Source organism: Oryzias latipes, chromosome 4, assembly GCF_053564925.1.
Source record: "Oryzias latipes strain Hd-rR chromosome 4, Olatipes_Hd-rR_3.1".
Lineage (NCBI taxonomy): Eukaryota > Metazoa > Chordata > Actinopteri > Beloniformes > Adrianichthyidae > Oryzias > Oryzias latipes.
Window position 1 is genome coordinate 19,971,707 of NC_136240.1, and position 21,619 is coordinate 19,993,325.

Genomic DNA, 21,619 nt, shown 5'->3' on the forward strand with positions numbered 1-21,619 from the left:
ACAGCATCACGCATTTCCCGTCATATCCCAGGATATTTGGCGTTCCTCATTAGTTAAACTCAGACAGACATTGGACTGGAGGAATTCTGAGCTGACATTCCTGAGAGCAAACGGTATCCATCACCTTCTGACTGCGGACAAAAGGCTGGAACTTTTTTTTTAACTAACAAGGTTCTTTATCCTTTATAGAAGTTTAAACTGATTTGTTTTTAGTTCAATTATTAACTTATGATCCAAAATCTTTATTTTATAACCAATTTTTTTGGTTGCAAAATCAGATTTTGCAGAATTTGTGTTTAAACAGCGCTGGAACTTCAATAGCAACAATGACTATTTTTCAAAAATTAAAAGTTAAACTAAAGCATTGTTTTGTCTAATATAAATACAGCAATTGGCTTTACGGGAAACTGAATCAACAATTTGATGAATGAATATTAAAATTAAAAAAAAAAAATCTTCTAATTCAATTTAAGTATTTTCTTTCATTAAAATTCCATAAATACCAGTAGATAGATACATTAATATCCATGCCTTTCTGGCATTATTTGCATACATTTTTCTAAGTGCACTGTTTTGTTTGCCTGCTTTTGTTTCCAGTTTTTTCTGTTTCTTTTGCAGCCTGTTTTGTGGTAGCTTTGTTTGCATCTTCTTGGGTTGAGTCCATAACCACCATTATTTGGTATGGCTCAAAGCCAGCATGAATAGTCTGGTTAATACTTGACCTGTCAAGCTCACAGCAACCACCGTATAGCAGGAATGACTGCTTAAAAAAGACGTCTGAAATAATTTCCCTTCACAAATGCTCCAGCCTTTTGACTCTCAAACTAGATCAAAATTTAGATTTTTGAACCATTAGGAAAGCAGTTTATGTCTCAAGAAGTAACATAGAACAAACTTTTCCCTGACAAACATTTTTTTACTTTTCTGTCTTCATTGGCTGGCTTTAAACTCCCAGGTCCTGCCAGGTCGTAACATGTGGTTCAATGAAAACACCCGTCCTGAAAGACTTTCCTTATGGGATTAGGATTAAACCAGCCCTGAAAGAGTCTCACTGTACCGGCCCAGAAAAACCTCTGATCGGGCAGCGCAGAGCTATTTCAGTTCTGTTACTTCTTGTTTCTTTTAAGAAGTTGCAGACGCAATTCGCAGTGTTGGTGTCGTTCCAGCCTTCCGGGCTTCATAAGCGGATGAGTGGACAGAATCTGCAGCTTGTTCAGTAAATTAACTGCAGAGTAAATCTATCCTCTGAATTCTTTAGAGCTGTGTATCTCTTTCAGTATCTGTTTACGTGTTTATTTCTTATAGCAGCAGTCAATAGCAGCTCTGTGATCTCATTATTTTTACTCATTTGTGCAGCATTTTTTTTTCCTACTCCGGAACCGTCTCCCTCCCTGATATATGTTGACTTAGCCATTGATTCCTGCGGGTTTGGTGACGCCATCCCACACTTCACTGGAACAGAAAAAGAGCTGCACGCCTGGCGTCTTGTCACCAACACTCATTACTGGTCGTTTTGTGGATACAGTGGTTCCCTTTGCTCCACCTCCACTGGAGTTGCTACCTCCACAGTTTCCTGTGTCGCTGCGAACAGTTTGCTTTGGAGTGACTCTCTTCTTTTAACCAAAGGGGGGATGGTGCCTCGCGTGATCCAGTCCTTTGATTACAAGGTCAAACCATTACTTTGTAAAACCTCAAAGCAAAAAAAAAAAAAAACACAACTTACATCAAACTGATGGAATATTTATGGACGATTTGTAGATTTAAGAAACTGAATACATTTTTATGATCGTTAAGGCCGTAAAATCAAAATTATTGATGGTTCTTGTTATAGAACTAGGATCTTCATGGAGTTTCAGTTCATCTTCATGCCAGTTTCTAATTTAATTCTTCAAAATAAAGCTCATACTTCAGAGGTTTACAGAACATTTATATATCAATATATTTATGTTTTTTTTCCATTTCAGAATGTCTTTTTCTCGATTTCGTAGGAAAGTTTTTAAACAATTCTTATTTAAATCTTTCCAAAAGTGGAACTTAATTCATTAAAATTGTTCATGTTGAAAGAAAGAAAGAAAACCTTTTTTTCCAACACGATTACAATGATGCAAAACTGAATAAAGAATTTCATAAATATATATCACATATTTCAAATAAAGATATTTTTAAATTAAAAAAGTACTTTTTCAGGTTATAGTGCCAAGAAAGAAAAATAATGTCTCTCAATTTCTGTCTCACTCAGCAGATATTTAGAGGTTTTAACCAGAAAAAGATGCTGCACAGCATTTCACCAAATGTTTGTGGTCTTTATGTATGAAGTGATGACAGAAAGGTGGAAGCAAAAAAGCCTTTGACATGTTCTTTTCTAAAATTCACACACAATAAACAACAAAAGGTAAACACTGAAGTTTTACATATCCACTTTCAATTTTTTGTTTCTTTTTCAAAAGTGAAATAATCTGGGGAAAAGTTATCTCTAAACTATTACCCAGTGATATTGTGGTAAAGTGACATAGATTCAGCCAAATTTTCCCTTAGATCCCCCTGAAATGTGTTTTTACCATATAAAGAAGCATTTAACAACAAACATTCTTCCGTCCAAGATGACAGAAATGCCAACACAAGTACCGATGCTTTAAAGGGCAATATTTAGCAGAAGAAAGTGTCTTTCCAGTAGGTGTGCAGTAATGTGAGTTTGTATCTGAGGAAAAAGACCGCACGAAAAACATGATAACTTATTTGCAAAAGAAAGGACAAATTTGATTTATTGTTCATGCCAACTTAACTATGCATACAAGGTATTAACAAAAATGCTACATTTTACCAAACCAATGCAGCCAAATACAGAATACTTTTAATGATGTTTTAGGGGATAGTTGCTACAGATATTCAAGAAATACTTTCATTTGGACACTTTATGACAATTTTGGTGAAATTAATTAAAGGTTTGAAATTAAAATAAACAAAGAGTTGACAGAACAAATTGTTGTCCTCATAAATCAGTACAAAAATAGAAATATATTTAATGAATACAGCGTTCCCTCAAAGATTCCAGGGGTTACAATCTTGCAGTTATTCTTGATATTTTAAGGCTGTAAAACCCCTCACTACACACTTTATGCACTTTTTTTAGACAGACATGAACATTTTCACACATTTCTGTCTTATTTAAACAGTCTCAATGTTTAAAGCCTTGTAGAAAAACGAGTCCACTATTATAGAAGAAAGCCAAAGATTTGCTCGCGATTGAAGAATTATTTGAATTTCTATTTGAATTGAATTTATGTAAATGTGGCGAACTGAACGCACTCTGTACTGGAGACACAGCACGGGGGGACATTGATTGGCCATGGTCTACAGCCATTCAGGATGCAGAACACAATGCACTGTTAAAAAAGCATCCAAACTTCTCCTCTACGAGTTAGTGGAATCCTTTCAGCATCCGTAGATAACTTGTCAGCCTCCCTCTTTGGGAAGAGCTTCTTTGACTTGATGGTCTGTTATATTTGCCCATTTTATGGTCCCTTCTTTGACTCCATTATTCAGAATGAGTCCATACAGACTCCACCTGAATTGCAGGACAAAAAGACTTTGACAGAGCTCTCGTTGATTGAGCAAGAATAAGAGCGTCTGCTGAATTAATGGCGGCGTGTACATGTAGACGACACTGACTATAGTTGGCCTTCTGTCCGGATGGTTGCTTCTTTTTCCATCACCGGATACACTCTAGACTCCTCGTGTGCTGCCTATTGACTGACTTTTTGTCCATCTGAATGCTCTATTTGTATGGACAATAATGATTGATGGACTTTTCTTGGGGGGTGGGGGTGTTGATCTCAGCACTGCATTCCCAATCTCTTGTTCCCTTGAGAGCTTGTTTGGGGTATAAGACTTGGCCTGCTCTCAAAATGGGATCAAAGCTATTTTGGGAAAGGGGGGGGGGGGGGGGTTGTTGTGGTCGCTCTGGTAGAGGCATTTGAGAAGTAGCTCTGGGGTGATAAAGTTACAGAGTGAGAACCTAATCTTAGCTGTTGACTGCATGGCTGGCTCCTGAGGAAGTCAACAACTCGAGTAGCACTTCCAAACCAGAGCAGATTCCACAGCTCATCGCTAGAAGTGAAGTTCAGGTCACGCCGTTTTTCTCTCTTGACCTTTTCCCTGGAACAGCAAAAGAAAAATACTGACTGTTATCGTTTTAATGTGTGAAGAATTTTACTTGCTAGAAATAGAACAAAACCATTTTTTTCAGTGGACAGAAACAAATTAGTTTTTGTCCACTGAAAAAAAAGCTTTTAAATATAAAAGAAATAATGATCATCATTTTCTATTGTGTATTATAAGAAGTAGTTTAAATCACAGAATTTCTTCTAATGGGGATGAATAAAGTATTATCTATCTATCTATCTATCTATCTATCTATCTATCTATCTATCTATCTATCTATCTATCTATCTATCTATCTATCTATCTATCTATCTATCTATCTATCTATCTATCTATCTATCTATCTATCTATCTATCTATCTATCTATCTATCTATATCAAAGAAAACATCAGAGGAAAATTTATAGAAAAATCCCATTGGAAGTCTCTTTATCCTCATTTGTTTATCAGCACTGAGCTTTATATTAGACCTTTGGATGTGTTGACATTATACTTTCTAAACACCCATTCTTGAATGTGCATTTAGCTCAGGGTCTCGTATAATTCAGGCAAGAGTTTTAACCTGGAAGCCAGAAACAGGCATTTATGCACATTTATGTAGACTTTTTATTGAAAGTGGTCGCTAGAACGATCACTACCAAGGGCGGTGTGAGCATAGCTTTAGAGGTAAAAGGTGAGAAACGATTAGCAAGAATTTCATTGTCAGCAAGTGGCACCATGCCATTGGGCGCGCAGTGAAGTTGCACCATCTCTATGCCATCAGTTTATCCGAGGAACTTGACTTTTTGTTGCTTTGCTGGACTAAACCTCCTACTAAATAAATCTTTTATAGCTTCAACTTGGTGTGATCTTGGCTGTAAACTTGGTAAAACATATTTCCAAATTTCCATTTTTTTTAGGAGAGCATAACTAAAGAAAATGAGGCTTAAATTGCATTTTTGAGTATTTTTCCCCCAAATGGTTGTGAATCAGGAGCAGACAAAAAAATGCTGTTGTGAAATACACTGGGTGGACCGTATGCTTACTGCTCTGCTCCATTCTTATGTTTCCACTTGTAGACGACTATATCCATGTACGTCTTTGTTTTCCTCATCCGAGCCGGCATCTGAATCAAAACTGTTTGACTGGATGGTTCCAATATTCCACCTGTAATGTAAGATTGGGTGTGAGGGGCTTTAAGCTAGCAGGAGAGCGTGTAAACAGATGAGTGATAGAAAGGGGGAAGCAGGCAACAACTCAGAGGCACATTTCTAGTGAAATACTGCTGCTCTGCAGAAACAATGATGTAAAAAAACAACACCGGTATTTTTATTTTAGCAAAAAAACAGCATAATCGTAATCAAAAGACCAATGGCAACTCTTCAAATAGATCAAAAGATGGTTGGAATTGGTCCCTCTCAAATTAATGAAAATAATTGTATGCTCCCAAGCAGCATAGTCCAGCTGCTGATGACAGAAGAAAATGTTTCTCTCTTCGTGACCTCCTTTTGCATTACAGTGACGGGCGAGTTGGATGTGAGTTGATTCCGTCAGATTACACTTACTGGTCGATTTTAATTGGTGATGGTGACAATTGATTTTGATGTGGGTTTTTTTTTAGCTCTGCAAATCTAGTCTAAGTTGATTTTTATTTCAATAATTGTAAATAGTTCTTGAGCTGGACAACAACCAGCAAAGCAGCCTCTCTTCCGGCTGCGTTACAGCAAAGCCGAAATGCCAGCAGCAGTGGGTGAGCTCTGCAGCGTGGGGAGTGCTTTGGCACGGCGCCACATTGTGCATGCGAGATATATTAGCAGGGGTTTTGTAGCCTTTGTAATGAAACGACTGGACTCTGCAGGTCCTCCCACCACTGACTGATTCAGAGCCAAGAGGAGAGGAAGCTGCTCACCGCTGAGTCCCAAGTCACAGGGTGAAGAAACGAGAGGACAAACAGGCCATTTACACTTGTATTTGCTCTCTGCATGTTTGTCAGCGCGCACCCGTCTTTGCAGTTCTTTTTCTTTTTTGTGTTCGCACACATGCTTGGCTGGCACGCTCATATGCAGGCGTTCAAGTGAGTACAAGTGGTTTTACGGGGGCAATCAGGAACAACAGATCATTGTCTCCCTCTAAGGCTTATCTGAGTTTGCTCAGCCTAGTTTTCTCTCTCCCTCTCACACACACACCTACACATTTTTACAGTCTTGTCAACTCTGCGCCTAATATCTGTTTAATTGGATGACGGCTCAGATTACCTGATTATTATTTATATGGTGGGGTTGACTAAAGAGCTAATCTGTTTCCTGATAGAGGATGGCAGAAACAAATATTTGAGAAGTGTCAGTTGGTGCTTCACACACATACACACACTCATTCTGCACCTGTTTGGTGCCAGCGCTGAGAAAAGCCAGTGTAATAAATTCCTGTCCTTTGTAAGGAGTTGTCAGTGGCCGGGTGCCTGAGGGGCAAGGCAGGGTCAGCGGGGGTGAGAGTGGGTGTAGCTAAGTCTTTATGAATGCAGATTTACACGCACTCTCTCTTTTGTGTTACAGTAATATTGGAAGAGCATGTCAAAGAGCTGGGAGAGGGTGGGGGTGGGGGGCTGCCAGGCTCAGGTGTCACCCGGCGGAATGTGGACCTTTTGGCCTTTCTACCCCAGAACACGGCCCTGGAGGGCTAAGTGTCAAACCGTCGCTCCTGAACCTCAATCCAGGAGGTTTTGCATTACTTGGCTCGCTGTTGCCAAAAGGCCAAAGGCTACATGCGATCCAGCGTTGTGTGTCCTCACAAGGGTGTGGAGCCACAGTCATTAACATTGCAATGGTCATTAACTTAGTCAGAGGCGGCATCAGTGTTGGACTGTCTCAATTTTTCTAAAGCTTTTATTTTGAAAAACTTTACTTAAAATGTCAGATATCAAGTCCTGGATATAAACCCAATTTCACTGCTGCATTAGCCGATGCTCTCTTTGAAGCGTTCACTTTTGGATCATAGAGAATCAATTAAAGACCCACTCTGATGAAATAGAGAGGGAGAGGGTGTAAACATATAGCTCTTAGCTATGAGTGACGGGAAGGGGGGTGGGGTTGCTCTGCGCCAACACAACTAAGAGGCTAATTTCTAAAGAATTACTGCTGCTCTGCAGGAACTATGTCCAGGAAAATGACACAGATTTATTTAGCCTAAAAACGACATATACATACTCAAAAGACCACTGGGAAAGCTTTTGAAGTAGATTAAAAGATGATCAGAGCGGGACTAGCAAACAGCACTTTGTTTGCTATTGATGTATGATAAAATTTGAAAATAATATTTTGTTTTAATTTCATGGATTTGAAAAACATTTCTGTCTTTCGGAATCCTAAAATAATCTCTTAATTTTGACTTTTTGTGATACAATGATTCATGAATCTCAACAGAGTTAAGGTGAAGTTTTACCAAGTCAATTTTTTATACAACCTCCTTGCTGAGACATTATAGAAAAATGCTGGTTTTTCCTTTGTTTTTCTCTGACTCTCTTGTGTTTACATTAAAGCAAGTTCTTCAATGGGCAATTCATGACCTACAGGTTGAAAGAATTCTACGCTCATTTTACATTTTAAAACCATTCCATATATGTCATGCTGTTTAGTAAATTAGCGCCTCGAGAGCCCTCCACCTATTTTCTCCCTTTTCAGAGCGCCACTGTGTCTATGGCTGGCAGGAAACCATGACAGGGAAGGCTGCAAAGCTCAACCAAAAAAAAAATAGAAAGTGGGGTGGGGGACGTGGTTTGAGGAGGAATGTGAGAGAACAGCTGTGTTCATTTGTACGTTTACCAGCTGGCTTGCCAGCCTTCCAGTTGACCGTCAAGACCTCTCAGTGCATGGACAAGGGGGGCTTTTGTCCCTCATCTTCTGGCTACACCCTGCCCTGCTCCAGCCAAGCATCTTCCCCAACTCTCCATCCTGCTGCACCCGATCTGTCTCCTTCTTTTCACTCCCCAGACCTTCCGCCCAGAATAGCACAGCAGGTCCCCTCTGTAAATAGATGCAGGGATGTTGGGAGAGTCAGGCTGCTTGTGGACATTTGTTTATCTGACAAAACCGGAGCTTTTCTGAACTAACCAAAATCTAACTTATGACCCGTACGACGCAAGAACGGTGCTGGCTTACCAAAAGAGAATTTAATTTCAGATAAAATATGTTTCTATAAATATACGTACATAATTTGTTGACAAGCAATTTTAACACAACTAGGTAGAGCTTTTATTTGTAAAATTCGAACATTTTGCAAGTATTTTCTATGAGTCTTAACTAGAATAACATGTCACCTGGTTCTTATTTATCCAGCTAACGTTTTCTTGAAGTTGATTCATGGTATTTGGACTTAAAGTTTTCTTTCTTTGAAAGAAAGAATACTTTTAGTCCAGATGCCATGATTTAACTTCAGGGCAACTGTTATGCCTGTGCCGTTACACCTATGTCTTCTCAACAAGCAGTGGTTCTTTTAGCTAGGGCCTCAACTCCAACAAGACTCAACAGTCTTCTAGTATGACAGAATGTTGAAGATGTTGAACTCTATTAAATAAAACCACTTGATGATGCATTATATGAGAAAATTATACCTATTGCACACATTTTCTATAGTTTTATGACAATTATTTCTGTCGGTCCTCATGTACACCTTAAAATGTCCTAATATTTACAATTGTGCCTCTATGCCTCAGGTGCAATAAACTTTAGGGTTAAATGTGTTCGTTGCCGTGATTTAATCTAGTCCTGTCTGGTTATTTCCTCCCCAGAATGTCTTGACCTGCCCAATGTTGTTGGCTTCTCACCTCCTTCAAGCCCTAACCCGACCAAAAAGAGCAGCTCCATCAACTGGTCCTTCCCCGACAAGATCAAGTCTCCCCGTACAGTCCGGAAGATCTCCATGAAAATGAAGAAGCTCCCCGAGCTAAGTCGCAAACTCAGCGTTAAGGGGACCCAAAGCAGCAACAACAGTAGTAATGGAAGCAGTCAGCTGGAGCCCAGAGCCCAATCCCCGCGGGCCAACAGCAAAGGGTCCGAGGCTTTTGCACAGACTTCTGGACCTTTGCGGTTAGCGTCATCTGGAGTGGGCCAGGCCAGCTGTAATGTGATCTCGCGCTACCACCTTGATAGCAGCGTTTCCACACAGAATAGCTACAGCAAAAAGAAAAATAACGGCAGCTCAAAGTCTGCCAGTAAAGGAGGATACCTGAGTGACGGGGACTCACCTGAGCTGGTGGCCAAATCTGGAAAGCATGGTACTGCTGAGGGTAAGGGAGGGAGAACCAAAGAGACAGAAGGAGGTCTTGGGAGCTCGAGACTGAACGGCACAGAGCTGGACATTGATGCTTTCCGTCATTACAGCTTCACAGAGCAGCCCAAGTGCACTCAGTACATTTCTGGACTGATGAGTCTTCATTTTTATGGAGCAGAGGACCTCAAGCCCCCACGCATCGATTCTCGAGATGTGTACTGCGCCATCCAGGTGGACTCGGTTAATAAAGCCCGGACTGCACTCCTCACATGTCGAACAACTTTCCTGGACATGGACCACACCTTCAACATTGAGCTAGAGAACGCCCAGCACTTGAAACTGGTGGTGTTCAGTTGGGAGCCCACGCCCAAACGCAACCGGGTGTGCTGCCACGGCACTGTGGTGCTGCCGAGCATCTTCAGGGTGACACGGTTTCACCAGCTAGCGGTGAAGCTGGAGCCCCGGGGGCTGATTTATGTCAAGCTGAGCCTGATAGAGCACTGGCAGAACTCGCTGGACAGGGGGCCTGATGCAGACCGGGAACCACAGGTGTTTGGTGTGGAGGCGTGGCGGGTGGTGGAGAGGGAGAACACGGGACTGATGGTGCCACTGATCATCAGCAAATGCATTAACGAGATCGAGAAGAGAGGCTGCCAGGTGAGTGTCTTCCTTTGACCCCTTTTCTCAAATATTTGTTTTTCTTTATTGTAAAATTATTAAAACTTTTTCCAGATTTAACTGTTCTGTAATAATTTATTGTGGTCATCAAATTATTTCTCATCTGTGTTTACACAGAAAACAGGACACGTGTGTTAATGCTCAGAGCCAAAAACTAAAAAGAAAATGTTGTACCTTCTTTATTGTCTTCAACGAAAGCTAATGCTATCTTATTTTGAAAAGACTACTGATGGATTGCAACTATGAAAAGCTTTTTTTTATGGCAGTAAAGAATTTCTGCAGCATCCTTTTAGCATAGAGAGATGAGTGCTCTCCCTGCAGCAAGGGGCTGATGCACAGCAATGAGACGAATGAATACATTCAATCTGACCTCCTCCATGATTATCTAAAGAGACTGAATCTGTCCATCTGTCCCCTACCCCTTCCCTGGTGGGGGGTGCGGGCCCCTTGGCGACGGCGGCCGTGTCCCCTGGGTGCCGCTCCCTGGGCCCGGCGGTGCTCTCTCCGCACGGTGGGGGGGTTCATATTACACCTGAGCCGGGGGTGTTCGTGTCCCTGGGGGGTGGGTCCTGGTCCTTGCCCCTGAGCGCTGGGCCCCGCCAAACTTCCAACAGTGGCCGAGCCTGGTCGGGCCATATTTATAACACCCCTTGTGGGCCCCTGCCTTGCTCCTCCCTGGACCAACCGTGGGCCGGGTGGGTGGCTGCCTGGAGTGCGGAGCGGGTCTCCCTTGGGGGGGTCCTGGCTCGTACCTGGGGTCGGGGCGGGGGGATGCCCGGAACTCCTAGGTGGTGGTGGGGTGCTCGTCTGGGGCTGTGGGCGTCCTTCTCCGGTGGGGCCCTGCGTTGGGCTCTTCCGGCGCGGCGGGGGGCTGCTCTCCTGGCTGGGCTGGGGCGGCGCTCTCTTTCCCTCCGCGCCTCCCTGCTCTCTGGCTCTGTGGGCCTTGCGGCGGTCCTGCTGGCCCTGGCCTGGGTGGCGGTCTTGGTCGCCCGGTGGGCGGTTGTACCCTGCCTGTTCCCGTGTGGCGTTGGGGGAATTCCGGCTGCCGCTGCTGCTGCGGCGGGGGTCTGGGTGTGGGGGTGGCTGGGCGCTCCTCCTCCTTCTTTTCTCATTCCACCATCCATTTTAGAAGAACATAAACACTCACCTGAGCACTGGTGTTAGCTCACCTTTGCACTAATAGTTTGCATGATTGAATGAACGAAAGATTTCACACTAGTTGGTTTAAAGGCATAGGTATGCATTCGTGAACACTATCTGTTTTGTGTACATGTTGACATGTGAACATTGCATTTGCAGCTAACAGGTGTGTTGATAACATTTGAGTGTGTGCGAACAGGCCCCGCCCTTTTTGTACTACATTTGAACCGTACCGTAATGATAAACAACCAGTAAACCTGTCTGCTCTATGCTGCTTCATGGTCTTACCCCCCCCCCCCCCCCCCCCTCTCTAACATCCCTCTCTCTTCTTCCCTTCTTTCCTTTTCCGTCCGGTCCAACACCAAAGATTTTCAAACATGGTTGAAATGAATAAAGTTTGGCCTCAATTACAAAAGGGGTTTATTCAGTCATACCTTTGGTATTGTCTGAAGATTAATAACCCCTCTTGTTAAAGTAAAATATGTCCAACACAAGAGGCCCTCAGCTCTCATCTGCCTGCCTAGCTGTTGGACAGGACAAGTAAAAAAAAAAAAAAGAGAGAAAAAAGAAAAAAATTAATAAATAAAATAAAAGAGACTGAATCTTATTTAAAGAATAAAAATGAGACGCATGAGATCATCATTAGTGTTCACTTGTTTATTTGGTCCAGTATTTTAGCTCCATGGCCAACGCCATTTTGGTTTTTAATATCTTGAAAACCAGTATCACATTGTGTTTTCATCGGATTTTACGCAAAGTAGATCCCAAATGACCTTTTACAGTTGGGCAATATGTGGATGGACTTGTCAGAGAATACAGTCAGTTACTTGCCTGGGACTTGATCCCCTCACCATCCAATCAGCACACAGGCTGCTTAACCTTTGAGCCACAGGTTAAAATATTGTGTCCTATTTTGAGCAAAACTTTAATGTTAAATATTTAATGTAAAGTTATGTTCCCAAACACGAATTCAGATGTCCTGTGGTGCTTTTTGAGATCAGGTTCAGCAATTTTACGGCAGCACGTTGTGGGTGTCGCATCTTCGCAATGATTCCAGAGTTTAGATGTATGAACTTTGGCTCAGAGTTTCCATCAGATCAACTAATCAGGAACTCAGCTTTGGCCCATGAAGTTTTAATGAGGTGATCAGCGGGTGAAGTCCAAAAGCAACATGGAGGAGAAACTGTTCATTGTCTTTTATCCTCCTCCCAAACTTTATGGTATTTGTCTTATTTGCATTGAGACGATAATAGAAAGGTACTCAAATTTTATTCTTATTTTTAATTTTTGCGGGACAGCAAGTTGACAAACTGGGTCACAGAGAGACGGAAGAACTGCTGAAAGTGACAGTCATTCAGATGCAGCTCCGGCTGTAGATGGTGAACCTCACCGTATTGGAATAGTCTCCACATGATCTCATAGAACCAGACATGGAGACGTGATTACCGATGCTTTTGTACGGCTCTTCAACATCATTTATGTAGCGATGAGACTGAAAACCTTTCATGGTACCTCCTTAACCTCCCACACGTACCAGGAGTGTCACGTTTTGGAACAAATTTTTTGCACAAGTGTCAAACAGTGAATTTGACACTGTTTGAGTTAGTGAACATACATTTTTTGCAGAAATCAGAATCTGTTTAAGCGCAGTGGCTGGGTGGCTCGGTTGGTAAGGTGACAAGCTACCATGCAGGAATCCAGGGTTCGATTCCCGGAGGGGAATAAGCAATGGTACTGGGGTGCAATTACCATATCAATGTAGAGCAGTTAACATCACCCAGTGGGGGTCCTTAGGCAAGGCCCTTAACACTACTGCCTCCCGAGCGCAGTTCAGCTGCAGCTCACCGCTCCCCCAGGGGATGGGTCAAATGCGGAGAAGAATTTCCCCATTGAGGGATGAATACAGTATAAATTTTTATAAGGATCATTAAAAAAAAATCAAATCCTTGTCAACTGTCAGAGATCTGAAATTTTACTGAACATAAAGAAAATGTATTAGGCTGTTGGCATGTTCATTTCTGTTGTGAGACAGAACCATTTTAAACGAGGATGAATGGGGATTAGCTCACTGCATGACCTAAAACAGTGACTTGATGAACTGGGTCTTTACTTTCTTTTTTGATTGTGCCTCAAACAGGAAGTTTTGGGGTTGCCCCCTAATCATCCCCTATGTAGTGTCTTTCTGTTTTTTGTGCTTTTGCAGGAGAAAAATTAAAAGCACCAGAGCTCCTCCAAATGATAATTGAGAGGGCGGGTGTAAAAATGTGCGAGGACTGTTCTCGTCTGATGGCTTTTCGGGTGGGTGGGAGTGCGCCATCAGCGGCCAAACATTTAGTCTCATCAAAGAGAGTCTGTCAGATCAAACCCACTCATTCTACTGAATGTCAAATGTAGAAACAGGAAACTGAATTGAGATTTGCTTGACATAAAAGTCAAATTTATTATTGGAATTTCATAGGATATAAAATCAAAGAGTTTTAATAATATCTGTTGTACATTTTTTTACGTTTTTTTTATTTATCTTGACAGACGTTTAAGCTCCATCCGCCAATTACTATTACCTGAGCTTTTTCTTATTGTGCTGCCATTCTGTCTGTCTGCGCCTCACTCACTCCGACCTGTTTGTCTTCTGTCGCTCCGAGCATTTCTTCTGTTTGGAAGCGTTTTTCATTACAGAGATGCAAAGCAGACTGTGTTATCAGTCTATGATCAAGAGTGAGGGCTCCCCGAGGTTTCAGGCAGACAGGGGTTAGGCTGGGGGGTCCTTGCTTGATCCTAGAGGAATTTGCAAGTTTTGTGACCAAAGCACTCATGGCCAGGCATGCAGGACTGCAAATTCACAAACGGCTGCGGTCATGTTTTGCAGGCACTCTCAGCGTCTCAGAATTATGTGTCCTTAGGGCCTTTACGAGCTTTTAAGATGCTAGATGATTGTTGGTTTTGTGAAAAGAAGGCAGCTAATGTTTGAGTTGGAGACTGAAGATGTGAGTTGAGTTCCATTGGGTTTTTTTCAAAGCTGCAACCCCATAACCTACATCGTTGTAAAGCTTTTTTAAATTTATTTTCAACTTGTTCAAAACTAAAGCCCTATTCAGAGCATAAATCAGTCACATTGTTGCTTCTATATGTGTTTTTGCTTAAATCCTTACTGTCTTTACTCATCAAACATGACTAGGCTATGAGCAGAAGTGTCCCGGTACATTCAGGGAGACATAGCAGCAATACAAAAGAAGATAAAGTGAGTAATAGATCCTTGCTTTAAAGTGGTGCATCATCAAAAGACGTGAAATTAGTTTGAGAGCTTGATAAGCACAAAGCAATCACTCATTTGTGAAGGCTGTTTTACTGACTTGTTCTCCTAGTTTGGTTCCATACTTCATTGTCAGTTGATTTGATGTGGTTGGATGTAACCACCTTTCGTTGCACATTTTTCCTCACCAGGGGCCTCATTTATAAACGTTGCGTACGCACAAAAGAAGGCGTACGCCACTCTCTACGCAATAGTTGAGATTTATAAAAAGCAAACTTGACGGGAAAATGTGCGGTCCTCCACGCAAGCTCTGACCCAGGCGTACGCACAAAAACGGGTGAAATGAGAAACGGCGACGCCGTCGGCAGATGGAAGAAACACATGAAAGTGACAGTGTGTGCCAAATCGTGCTGGCATGTGCTGTGCTACACAATGTGGCATAGCTTAAAAACGTGCCTCTACCCCCTGGCGCTGATTGCTGTGTTGGCCCCGACCCTGAACCCCATCCCCACGCATTTGAGCCAAATGCTGCTGCTGTGCGCCAGCGTTTGGAAGTGATGCGTCGCTTGTAAAGAAAAAGAGGTGTGGAAAATATTATTTATTTAAGAATTCCCTCATCGTGCAGTTTATTTCAGTCAGGGCGATCTTGATTTCGCCCAACTCCTTGGCCACCTCTCTGATTGAACTACTGACTTCCCTCTGCATTTCAAGGACTGCATCGGTGAGGACGCGTCCACTGCTGGAGGGTTGAGAGCCGCGTGCCGTGGAGACGCTGGGGCCAGACGGCTGCTCAGCTGCAGCATCGTAACCACTGGCCCCGCTGGAACACCCAGCAACTAAAATAAAATTTTTCTATATTAATAATCTGTAATTGTGTAGCCTGCATACATGTGACTTGACTGCATTCATTTGAATTATTTCTCTTACCTGTGTCACCCTGACCCTGGCGCGTCGGCGTCCCCTCCGTCTCAGTCAGGTGACTGAGGCGGAGGAGGACGCCGATAAGGGGGACTTAATAGGGATTCCCCAATAATAGCGGCCAGTTTCTCATCAAGAGGGGTCAGCTCCGGTCCGGTCCCCCCCCACGTGGCGGACACACTCTGCCGATGCAGCGCTAGACGTTTTTTTGCCTCGACTTTGATGTCCGATCATTTCTTTCATTTCTTTTTTATTTCGGCCACGTCCGAGGTTGTGAGGCTACAGCATTTACGGCGTCTGCCACCGTTTGCCGCTCACGTGCCTTTTTGGCATTAGTAATGCCCACACTGTGCCCCAAACAACACTTTTCTCCTCTTTTCCACCTCGCCAACGATAACTTCTACTTCACATTGAGTGAAGTTACGTTTTTTTGATTTCCCCTCTGTGTTTGCCATGATTTAGCAAGCCATGAATATTAATTTGTGGGCGTTTCACGGACTATTTATGGGCAACTATGGGCGTGTCATGTAGCCGCAAAAGCTGCGCTGCATTTAGAATCGGTTGTGATTTATAAAGGGAAAGATGCGTAGGATGTGCGTGCGCACGGTTTTATAAATCCGAATATTTCTGTGCGTACGCACGTCCTATGTTTCATCCGTACGCCACTTCTGACGCAAATCCTACGCAAAGTTTTATAAATGAGGCCCCAGGGTGGCCCTCAAGATCCACCACCCCGCTTGTTATCCAGCCATCTCTATTCTGCTTGCAGCTGATACCTGGATTAAGGTGTCATTAGGCAGTCAGAACCTAAAATCACTTGGTTTAGTTAATCTGCCACGAGTATTTCAAAGATGGAACAAAAGTTACGACAACTGTAACTACAGTTCTTCAAAACTCTGGATGACCACAAGAGCGCTTTGTCATTAAGATCTCTAGAGTTTTCCCAAGATGACAAATAGGAACTCTGCTATATGATCTATCATGAAGAGGTCACAGAGGAGTTTTGTGTCAGTCGTTACCCAACCTGCGGAGAGAAGGGTACAGTTTGGATTTGATCCAGTATAGGCCCTAAACCGGACCTTTTAAAATGATTCTGGTGCCTCAGAGCATTGTACACGTCAGTCTTAGCCATCAAGTCATTGAAATATCTTTGTTTGCTGTGAAGTAAGCCAAACTAATGCTCGTTTTGCCATTGCCATTTTGACTGAAGCTTCGTGCACCCTCATGGCCTCACCCTTTTTGTATGGGCCCACCCACAATCGCTGGAAAAGTTAAATGGATTGGCTAGAGTTGTATAGAAAAACTGAATATAATACAGTACAAGTAATTGATATGTCCAAAAAGAAACACTGAAATCATGCACTGAATTAAGTGTTTTGTACAGTATTGGTACTACCGTATACGTCTGTACCAGTACCAACTTAAAATCAAGTTTTGGTACCCATCCTTAAACCTGCACACATGCATTAAGGATCATTGCTTAAAGCACTATTGCTGGCACTTAATAGTTGAAGTGAAGATGCAGTATAGTAAATCTTGCAATCCAGAGCTGAGCTCTTCCCTACAATGCTAGGAATTCAGCTCCATATGAGCTAAAAGACAGTAAGAAACTCTAACATAAGTATAAAGAAGGACCAAACGATGGACTACTACACCCACTGTCTCGTCCATGTTGGCTGATCATATCCTGGTGTACTTGCACCTCCCTTTGAAATAGTGGTGTCTCGCTCAAGTTCCAGATAAAAAAAAGCCAGTCTTCTATGTCTTCAAAAGCGACGCTTTGTCAGGAATGTACTGGGATTTTTAGAAGCTGTCATTTCGGTCACACCAGTCACATACAATCTTATATTCTAGCTCTAAGTTTTTTAACGGCCATAGTTTCAACAAACAGAGACTAACAGTGAAATGAATTACTCGTCTCTCACCTTAAGTTCAAAGAGGTTTAAAGCTACAAGTCACGGCCTACAACAAAGGCTCTGAAGGACAGTTATGGGCTGTATTCCTCCCATTTCTACTGTCTTCTAGAATTTTGTGACTCATGTCACAAAATTCCCTAGAATGCTTTGTTTTTCTGAGTTTGTGTATTTTTCTTGTGTTGTTTAGTGGGTAGAGGACAGGGGCCTCATTTATAAACGTTGCGTACGCACAAAAGAAGGCGTACGCCACTCTCTACGCAATAGTTGAGATTTATAAAAAGCAAACTTGACGGGAAAATGTGCGGTCCTCCACGCAAGCTCTGACCCAGGCGTACGCACAAAAACGGGTTAAATGAGAAACGGCGACACCGTCGGCAGATGGAAGAAACACGTGAAAGTGAAAATGACAATACTGCCTCTCAGAAATAACATGAAGACTTCACAAAGCAAGTCTCAAAATTGACAGCCTACACGAACACCCATTTGATCGATCAGCAGTGAAACAAACAAAAAAGATCAAACGAAAATTACAAAAGAAATTCAAATGAACACATATTTGCAGAAAGAAAAGTGAAATATGTTCTGCAATATTGGCATGTTGTGCAATTCATCCTCATAAATAATATAGTTAACAGAACGAAATAATATACAAAACTGATATTCTCGTCAATGTGTCCGTCTGGCGGAGCAGATAGGTGCGGGCGTGCGGACGGACAGATGTACTAATTGTCCACTGGGGAAATTTGTCTTCATATTAAAACATTTCTTCATAAGCTATGGAATTATGGTATTCATGCATATGCCTTTAGTTAGTTTTATTTTTGAAAAAAACATTGTATGGCGTATGTCTCAACCATTCAGAAAGCAACAAGAAATTACATTTGCGCTGAACAATTTCCCATTTCCACATGGATTATTGCCGACATCTGTAGCTTGTCAGATGTAATTAAATGGATGGAAATAGAATGCCCCATCACAATGCGTAATGACGCACAATGGCTGATCTTGCGCTCTTAGTGTGGAATGACGAGTGGCAATAGTTCGGTAGTTGGCAGCAGACACTTTTATTAACACTCCCCAGACACGCACATCAAACTAGACTGCCGTAGATCGCACTGTCGTAAATCGCACTGTCGCACAGTGTCGTGAACAAGCAATTCTGGTCTGCATCATTCATTACATGACATCTCCCCTTTTTTCAAAATAAAATAATTAGTAGAAAACATATTTTCAACGTCTCTCTACATTGTAAACCTTTCTGCATTGAACTTAAATTAAATTAGATTTTCTAACCCAACATTTTCTCTGAGAATAATGTTTATCTTTCTGCAAACTTAGCAAGCAGTAAAACTGTAGGTAATGATGCTCGAACAAATCAGTTGCAAGAAGCAATTAACCATCCTCAATGAACTACATTCAAAATTCACTTTTCAACGTTTATAAAACTTAAACTTAGTCCATCTTTATCTTCTGTCTTGTCTTCTGCTGTGTCTTCTCCCCCTTTTTTTTTTTTCGAAACACCCCCCCAAAGGCCATATTGTGCACATTGCACAGCATAGAGACTATAAGTCCAGTCTCTTGACAGGTTTGCTCATCCGTCCAGAATGTGTACACAGTCTTTAAAGCAGCTGCTGGAGAACTTGCAGTTGTGAAGACCTGAGGTTGAAGTGCAGTCTCTGAGGCAGGAGCAGTGGCTGAAGGAACAGGCTCCGCCTCAGACGGCTCAGCTGAAGTAGGAAGAGCAGCAGTGACAACCTGCTGAGGGGTGTTGCTGCGAAGATGACGACGGTTACGTCGAAACATCACACCCTGTGGAGTTTCCAAGAGGTATGATCTGGGAGTTATACACTCCTTCGAGACGACTGCTGGAGTTGACCAGTTCTTTTCCTGATCCAGCTTGGTAAGAACAGTGTCCCCTGGACGTAGAACAGGAAGAGGTCTGGCGCCATGACGACGGTTGTAGTAGAAAGCTTGTTTAGTCTTTTCCACAACGTCTCGTTGGAAAACAGCCTTTCTGTCAGGCCATTTTGGTTGGAGATTCTTCTCCAGGGTGAGAAGTGTTGTGCGGATCTTTCTCCCCATGAGGAGCTCTGCTGGGCTGACTCCTGTACTGGAGCAGGGAGTTGACCTGTAGCACATGAGAGCAATGAGTGGATCCTCCTGCCTGAGAATCTTCTTAGCGGTTTGCACTGCTCTCTCAGCATGTCCGTTTCTTTGAGGGTGGTGAGGACTTGATGTAAGGTGTTGGAAATCCATGTCTTTAGCAAATTCTCTGAATTCTGCACAGGAAAACTGAGGTCCATTGTCACTCACAACTTCGTCTGGAATCCCAAATCTAGCAAATGTGGCTTTTAGTCTCTGAATGACTTGGAAGCTTGTGGTGGATGGCAGATGTAATATTTCCAAGAAACGGGAGTAGTAGTCTGATACTATGAGATAATTATTCTTGTTATATTCGCAGAGATCCAGTCCAATTCTTTTCCAGGGACGATCTGGTAGAGGGGTAGAGATGAGTGGTTCTTTCTGTTGAGAACGCTTCTGTTCTTGACAGGTCTGACATTGCATCACTGTGTTCTTTAACTCTGCTGACAGACCAGGCCACCAAACAGATGAGTTAGCTCTCTCTCTGCATTTTGTGAGCCCTTGGTGTCCTGCATGAATTTTCTTCAGGATCTCCCCCCTTTCAGACTTAGGAATGACAATTCTACAGCCACGGATGAGAAGGCCGTTGGTCTCTGCCAGCTCGTTCTTAACTTTCATGTAAGCTCGGACATTTATAGGAACCTTGTCTTTGTATTCTGGCCAGCCTTTTCTTACCAGCTCGATGACGGTTTGAAGTTCCCTGTCTTTGGCTGTGGCCGCTCTGATGCCATCTATACGACTCGGAGAGGCAGGAATGCTTTGAACTACCGTGGCTACATAACATTCAACCTCGCTGTGCATATCTGTGGGCTCACTGGTACGAGCCTGAGGACAACGTGACAGGGTGTCTGCAACAACGAGGGTCTTGCCTGGTACATAGACAGCCTCTGGGTTATACCTCATGAGCCGCATAAGAAGGCGTTGACATCTCAGAGGAACGTCATCTAAGCTACGGCTGTTCACCAGGGGCACTAAGGGTCTGTGGTCGGTCTCTAGCCTGAATCGATCCAAACCTCGCAAGTATTTATCAAACTTTTCACAGGCCCACACGCTGGCTAGACATTCCTTCTCGATTTGAGCATATCTAGTCTCAGCCTCTGATAGGCGACGGGAGCAGTAGGCAACTGGCCTCCACTCTTCTCCATGAAGCTGGAGTAGTACAGCGCTTAGCCCATAGCTGCTGGCGTCTGCGGAAACCGCCGTCTGCTTCGTAACATCATAGAAGGTGAGAACCGGGGCTGTTGTTAACATAACCTTGATGTTATCAAACGCTGACTGTTGCGAAGGACCCCAGGTCCATGCATTTTTCGTTCTCAGGAGATCGAAAAGGGGTTGTCCGACCGTTGCTAGCGAAGGGATGTACTTGCCCAAGTAGTTCACCATGCCTAGCACCCGTTTCAGTTCCTGAACGTTTTGAGGTGGGGTTAGCTGGTTAATTGCCTCCACCTTCTCAGGGTCTGGCCTTACTCCTGACTTATCGATCAGGTGACCCAGAAATCTTAACTGGTTCTGCCCCAAGGAGCATTTCTCTTTGTTGAGTTTAAGGCCTGCTGAATCAATTCGACGTAGGACCCTTTCCAAACGCGCGTCATGTTCCTCCATGGTGGCTCCATGCACCAAGATGTCGTCCATGAAGACTTCGACACCCTCCAAACCTTCCAGAGTTTCCAGCATTTTACGTTGGAAAATTTCTGGCGCACTGGTGATGCCAAATGGCAGTCTTTTGAAGCAGTACCTGCCAAATGGTGTTATAAAGGTTGTCAACTCGCAGCTATCTGGGTGCAGGGGAATCTGCCAGAACCCGCTTGCAGCATCTAGAGATGAAAACACCGTGGCACCACTCAACTTAGATGTTATTTCATCTGATGTTGGAAGAATGTACCGCTCTCTTTTTACCGACTTATTGAGTTTTGTTAGATCGACACAGATCCTGGCTTTGCCTGTATGTTTCTTTAAGACTGGCACCATTGGAGCGCACCATTCTGTCGGTTTTGTTACGCGTTTAATAATGTCATTTTGCTCCATCCTTACCAGCTCCTCTTTCACTTTCTGTAGCATGGGGAATGGTACACGCCTTGCTGTGTGAACTGCATGTGGCACAGCACCTTCTTTTAATTCAATTTTAACTGGAGCCGTTTTTAAAATGCCGTGCTCCCCAAAGGGCTGGCTG

General features: G+C 43.0%; 1 protein-coding gene across 3 annotated transcripts in view; it reads left to right on the forward strand.

The window, feature by feature from the left end:
- syde2 (synapse defective 1, Rho GTPase, homolog 2 (C. elegans)) overlaps nt 1-21,619 on the forward strand; it is a 53,343-nt gene that overhangs the window by 9,231 nt on the left and 22,493 nt on the right. For all 3 annotated transcript variants that reach the window (XM_023954339.2, XM_023954337.2, XM_023954338.2), the window contains exon 4: nt 8,924-10,062. In XM_023954339.2, coding sequence (XP_023810107.1) covers nt 8,924-10,062 — 1,139 coding nt within the window. The remainder of the gene's footprint in view (nt 1-8,923; nt 10,063-21,619) is intronic.